The following is a 7109-nucleotide window of genomic DNA, read 5'->3' as shown; positions in this document are numbered from 1 at the left end:
CCCAGCCAGTGTGACTCAGTGGTTGATTGTCAAGCCACGAACCAAGAGGTCACCAGGTGGATTCTGATCAGAGCACATGGTGGGCTGTGGGCTTGATCCCCAGAGGGGGTGGTGCAAGAGGCTCAGCTGATTGATGTATTTCTCTCATAGATGTTTCTATCTATCCCTCTCCTTTCCTCTCTCTCTCTAAAATCAATAAAAATACATAAAAATAATAATAATTAGCCTGAGTGAAAGAAGCAAGATCCCTCCAAAAATGTATAATTCTATTTACGTAAAATTGTATAAAATGCAAACTAATTTATAGTGATTATCAGTTTCCTGGCAGGGGCAGGGGATCAGAGAGAGACTCAGAATGTTGGTGTGATGAATACTGTTTTTATTTTGATTATAAAATTGTTCAGTTTAAATATATACAGTTTATTGGACATTAGAATACTTGTAAATGTGTGTGTGCGTGTGTGTATTTACAGTTGCATGAAACCAGGTAAATGGTAATCAAGAGGCAGAGAACAGAAATAGGAAGGGACAGGAAAGTCTTGGAGAGCAGGCAAGACCAAGGAATCTCCAGAGGACTCCATCAAAGCTATAATACAGCCCAGAACAGGGATCAAAGCTGGTTGGGCTGAGCAATACTTTGTAAATCTTAATTTGTACATAAACCCCCTGGGGCTGCAAATTCTGATTTGGTCTGTTTGAGCTGGGTCCTGGGATTCTGCATTTCTCATAAGCTTCCAGGTGGTGCTTGTCTTCCACCAGAATGTGAGTAGCAAGGACTAGAGCATTTTTGTCAACTTTGGTTTCATATGAGAATCACTAGAGAGCTTAAAGTAAATGAACAAATAAATGAATATTTTTAAAGCCCTGATGACTGGATCTCATCCCAATCCCAAAGATTCGGATTTAATTGACCTTGAGTTCAGTCCAGATGTTTTTAAATCAGAAGTTTTAAAATCTACCCAGATGATTCTAATGTGCAGCCAAGATTGATAACTACGGTTCCAGAGAGAGGGGTAAAAGCTTTATTCGGGAATGAGGAGGAAAGAACCCTGAAAAGGTGGGAGGGATGGCAGGTCTGATCTGGGGCAGAGAAATGTCATGAACCATGTCCCTAATCAAAACGCAAATTGACCTTGTTCCAACCATGAAAATGTACCTGAGTGTAATTTATACCTGCCTGGTTCTGCCTTTGGTAAAGATGCTTTTGCTGCTTCCACACCTGCCCTGGGGAGAAGTTCCAGACTGATATGAGCAGGCAGAGGGGTAGCATAGCCTTCCTCAGATTAGAGCCACAGGGAAGAAAAGTCCTTGCAATGGAGGAAGCTGATCAGGGAGGCTCCTTGGGAGACAACCCCCAGCCTCCCTCTGCCCATCGGCGATGGGCCATAAGCCAGGCAGGACAGACGATGGGTCTTCTAAGATGCCCCAGACTTGTTTTAAAAATCACTTTCAAATAGGTTGGAAATTATTTCTTATCTGGCTACAGAATTGTATCTGCATCATAGAATTCTGCTTCTGAAACTACGGATGCATCAGAATCCTAATTACTTAATGAGACTCGTCAATTTCATTGTGCCAGCATTTGTCTGCATTTTGCTGACAAATGTCGTCATTTGCAGACTGACCTGGTCTACTGATTAGGTTCACCATTGCTAAAATTACATATTGGGAAAGGAGTTACCTTTAGTGAAACAAAACATTTTTATTTTTAATTTAGTTGGTTAAGTTGCAGGTTAGGAGCAAAACAACTTTGAAACATACGGCCGCAGCCTGGTTTGGTAATGCTCATTATGTTTGCCTTCCGATGCAGAGGATGCTGTGTACCTGGATGATGACAGAGAGAGAGAAGAATATGTCCTGAATGACATCGGGGTTATTTTTTACGGAGACTTCAATAACATCAAGAGTAGAAGCTGGAGCTATGGTCAGGTGAGCCTTTTAAAATTTGTCATTGTCAAGGACATTTTGCTTAATATTTTTGTCACATGTATCACTGCAGGCTGCCATATGTCAATATGAGGCAAGCATAATTTCCTGCTTTGCAGGATCTGAGACTCCAAGACAGATAACCCAGGAGTAGAGACTTGGAAAGGCAACTGCATAATTCATCAGCTGAAATCACATATCTTAGGGTATTGCGATGTTACAGAGTCTATAGAAAGCATGGCATGCTAGTGAGAAATGCTGAGGCATCTTAGTGCAGTGACATCTCATAGCTTAGACCTGGCTCTGCAGCTGGGAGGGGACTGAGCTTCCCTTTCCTTGCAAGGAGAGGTGCCTTGATAATGATGCAAAGGGTACTGCAAGGTGTGTGCCCAATTCAAAGAAATAACTTTTTACAGTGTTGGTATAAGACACAGCGAAAAGAAACGGGCGTTACCATTTGGTCAAAGGGCTTTTATCTAAGGACATTTTATCAGTTGCAACTTCAAGTTTCTGTCCAGATATAAAATATCTTACATGGATTTCATTTAAAATATTGAATAACTTGCACTATTTCAGTTTGGTATCTTTAACAAAGGAGCAAATGGATATTTTACCATATTTCCAGAAATGAATGCATATCCTGTGATTCAGAAGCAACTTTTCATTAGCAGCATGGGAGGGTGAGTGTGCCCTTTCTCAGAGAGTCTTGGCTGAGACGACTGGGATGTGCACTGTTCTGGTGCCCAGGGCGGAGAGTTCACAGAGTCTGGTCTCACCAGGTCGCATGACACTTTCTTGGCTTCTTGATGCTTTGCTTTGACTTCCATAGGGCCCTCCCTTCATCCCTCACCAGTGCTCCACACTGACCAGTGGGTCCCAGGTCATCATTAGCTCCTGTCTACTTGGCATTGTGTCCTGCTCCTTCCCCCTGACTCCTGAGAATCACTGCCCTCCTGTATTTCCAACATCCTGTCAAGCTAATGACCTGTTTCCTTCCCCTGTTTTGGATACCTGCCTGACTCCCTGCTTATAAGCCCTTCCCTGCCCAAGCGGCATACAGCTCTTGATTAGTGCCTGTTGTCTGGTGCCCTTGCTCTGGGTCCCTGATTCCTAACCTCTAGGTGTGATTCTCTCTATGTTCCCAATGTAACAATATAGAGGGCTAATAAGAGACAAGTCACCAAGGTGGGGAGCAAAGAGGACTGGAAACGGTCCTCCTCGGCCAGAATCCCTTTGGTAGTCACCCTTGAACACAGCCACTGTCTGTCTCTACTCATCTGGAGTTCATTAATTTGGTCCTTCGGCATAAAGAACCAATTAACCCAGTAGTGTGCAGTGATGCAGAGAAACAACCAGTTCTATGACTACTCTTTTCCCTCTCCAGTTCATTGATATTGTGTCCCACACAGTTGAGAGATGCTGCTTAAGAAGAACCAAAATAATGAATTCTTTATATGCCTGGAGAGCAAGTGCACTACCCATTACTGCATCCGTCACATGTTTAGGTACATGCAGAGTTGGTATTTTCACTGGATTTGATAAATTGTTACATGGTAATTAGCCATTGAGATTGTGGTTTCTGTCACAAGTGCTTGCATGGATAACTGTAAGATTACTGTGTTCAGGAAAATCTGTACACAGATACATACAGGTGAAATCTTCCCATTTTGTCATTTTATTACTACTTTGTCTTCATTCCTTTCCTAGAAAATGCTAGTGTTGCAAATGGCTAGCTTCTCCCTCCAAGGAAATTGAGCTGCCTATAAGTTGTTCCCTTGATAACATAATCTACTTTGCCCTGCCCTCTCTTTGAGTCCACCTTGTCTCCAAAGAGGGAAAACCCTAGACAGACATTCACTGCACAAGGTCTCCTACTATTTCTCATGCAAGGTAAGGTATATAGACCTGAAGTGCCTTCTTGTGATATACCTGAGTGCACAGGGACTCCTGTTACTTTTGAGGTCTCGAGACTTTGGCCTGACTTTGGTAAACCGTTTATTCCTTTGCCTTGGGCACTGGAGCCAATGTGTTGGAGAGATCCTCTAAACTAACTGGTACAATTTCCTGAAGAACTCCAAGTCAGTCCATGATCCTTAAGTACATCAGTTCTCTAGTAGTTCTGTTTCTATTTCTAGCTTGCTTTCAAGTTCTTATTTATTTTACTGAGAAATAAAAGAGGATGTCTCCTTCATTCCACTTTATTATGAAATATTAAGTATAAAAGATTATAAGCAGCCCTAGCTGGTTTGGCTCACTGGATAGAGCGTCGGCCTGGGGACTGAAGGGTCCCAGGTTCGATTCCAGTCAAGGGCATGTACCTTGGTTGCGGGCACATCCCCAGTGGGGGGTGTGCGGGAGGCAGCTGATCGATGTTTCTCTCTCATCGATGTTTCTGGCTCTTTATCCCTCTCCCTTCCTCTCTGTAAAAAATTCAATAAAATATATTTTTAAAAAAAGATTATGAGCAATTACTATATAGGAATACACACTTCTAAACATTGGGTTGTGGTTTCATTTTATTATTTTGCCAGAGAATATCTTGCTTACAGAGTAGACATTGAGTAGTTTCTCATTTTTTTTTCTAGTTTGAGGATGGCATCCTGGACGCTTGCCTGCACATGATGGACAAAGCACAGATGGACCTTTCCGGCCGAGGGAATCCCATCAAAGTCAGCCGCGTTGGATCTGCAATGGTGAGCAACCACAACTGATTGTTAAACCAAGTACTTGTCATTTGCCTCAGTTTAGATGTCAGTCCATTAAGAGCTATTGAAATGGTGACTGAAACTTAGTAAACTTTATTTGTAATAGCCTGGAATTCTCCGAACTTGTCATGTGCTAAAAACAAAATTCTTACCTCAGTACTATATGTTTCTTTAGCTTCAGACAAATGGTGAGAGATGACATGATATCAAAGTCCACTTATTGTTAAGAATCTCTTGCCTAGGGACTAAGGAGTGACTTGGACAAAAGGTCAGTGACTAATCAATCAACAAACAAACAAACATGAAGGAGCACCAAAATATGTACAAGACACAGCTTCTCTCCATTTCCACACCCACAGTAAGAATCAAGGAATACATGGCTCTGTCTAAGCTCAGCTTCTATACCTCATCACAGGGTTTTATTGTTTACAAAATGGGTTTTGATTCTTCATAGCAATCACATGAGATAAGTAGGGTGGGTATTACTCATGCCACTTTACAAGTCAGGAAACAGTGTGATGACAGGTTATCGGTGACAAAGCTCCCCCTGGAATCCTGGTCTGCTGACCCCAAATCTAGAGATTCTCTGCCTCCCATCTGCTCTCTGTGGGAGATCCGGAAGCATCATTGAGGATGCACATCCTGCACTGTAGCAGCTCCCTGGGTGAGGAAACAGTTCCCAGGAGTGAGGAGGTTGTGGTCAGGCATGGGAGGTGAGCTACAGTGATGCCCAGGTCCTATGCAGTCCTGGACGGATTGATATACACAGCACATAGATCCTGCCCGTGGTGCATAACAGCACATTAAAGTTGATTCATGAGAAGAATATTCTTGAAGATACACTAAGCCATGTGCTATTTTATTCCATCAAAGACTGAGAAAAAATAATTCTTGTGTCACCAATTTTAAGTTTTCTATTAAAAAATTCTCTCTTTGGAAAAAATAATGAGTTTGGTTTGAGCTCAATAAAATCAATATTGTCCAATCAATCAGTAAGATACTGAGAATGATATGAAATTTAATTTATGATTAGCTCATAAGAAGGGTTGTTTTTATTAATAACTAAGCTACATGTGAATTTAAGAAATAGTGGAGCATAAAAATAGGAGCTAAAAACTAACCTCTAAAGGCATTTTTACTTTCTGTTGTTAGATTACATTGCATAATGAAAACAGTGAATTCTAAAGTAAGAATTTAGGATTTCTATACAAGAAATATTTATAACCACATGCATTAAACCTGCAGTCAATCCCTATTTTTCCTGTTTCTCAGACAAAATTTCCTTTTCTGTTCTCCCCTGAAGTCACCGTGACAGGTTTGCAGTGAGAAGGGAAGCAATGGCTAGTGGTTGAAAATAAATGAATTCCTCGTAGCATTCTAAAATGGCCTGCTCATCATCCTAAGCTTCCTCCACGCTGTGTGTATCTTCACTAATCCAGAAGCCACTGCCAACCACAGCCAATGCTCGAGGGAAGCAAACATGAAGCCGCCAACCCAGCACTTCCCTCATGGCAGCTGGCCAAGTGGAAGCTGTCAAATTTTGAATTAATCACATAATCGTAATACAAATGGCCTTGCATTTTATGAATCATAAAAAGCTATAGAGTTCTAATTTTGAAAATCTGTAACCTAATTACAAGATTTAGCACTAGACAGCATCTATTTGGGGGACGGTTTGCTTCACTTTGCTTGTTTTTTGGAGGGGGAGGTGTTAGGTGTTGGGGCCAATATCTCTATTTTCACCAACACCATTGCTTACATACACAAAATACACGTTTGATCATTTTCAAAATCTTTTCTCAACTATTATCTCTTTCATCCTTAAAAGAGCTCTGTGAATGTTTCCAGTATCTATTCTGTTATAATGATTTTAGAAAATAGATATTGAACCTCCAAAAATCAAATATAAAGGCAACACTTTAAAATAAAGTCAACTGTTGCCCTGGCCAGTGTGGTTCAGTTGGCTGAGCTTTGTCTCAAAAAGTCACTGGTTCAGCTCTGGGTCAGGGCACGTGTCCAGGTTGTGGGTTTAATCCTGGGGTCAAGGTGCATGCCAGAGGCAGCCCACTGATGTTTCTCTCTCAAATCGATGCTTCTCCCTCTTTCTCATACTCTCTCTCAAATCAATAAAAACATCTACACTAATAAAAGAGAAACATGGTAATTGGCGTACAACTGCTACCCTTCCCATTGGCTAATCAGCAAGATATGCAAATTAACTCGCAGCCAAGATGGCGGCCGGCAGCCAGGCAGCTGATGCGAACAGGGAGGCTTGCTTCAGTGATGGAGGACTCCAACGTTCCCAGCCTCTCAGCTGCCGGCCTCTGAGCTTGCAGTTTGAAACATTGTTACAAATATAGAAGCTAAACAAAACCCCAGAAACCTGTTTGCAGACAGCCGCTTCAGCCAGCAGGATCCCAACATTGTTTCAAATACAGAAGGTAAACAATGGCCAGAAACCTGCTTTCAGCAGCGGCG

The 7109-nt window shown here is 41.8% G+C and overlaps 1 protein-coding gene across 1 annotated transcript in view; it reads left to right on the top strand.

The window, feature by feature from the left end:
- Positions 1–7109, top strand: part of F13A1 (coagulation factor XIII A chain) — a 190190-nt gene that overhangs the window by 90067 nt on the left and 93014 nt on the right. Inside the window, exons 6-7 of the mRNA XM_006766094.2 lie at positions 1811–1929; positions 4512–4619. Coding sequence (XP_006766157.1) covers positions 1811–1929; positions 4512–4619 — 227 coding nt within the window. The remainder of the gene's footprint in view (positions 1–1810; positions 1930–4511; positions 4620–7109) is intronic.

The sequence above is a fragment of the Myotis davidii genome, unplaced genomic scaffold, assembly GCF_000327345.1.
Source record: "Myotis davidii unplaced genomic scaffold, ASM32734v1 scaffold80, whole genome shotgun sequence".
NCBI lineage: Eukaryota > Metazoa > Chordata > Mammalia > Chiroptera > Vespertilionidae > Myotis > Myotis davidii.
This window is presented reverse-complemented; position numbering and strand designations above follow the sequence as displayed.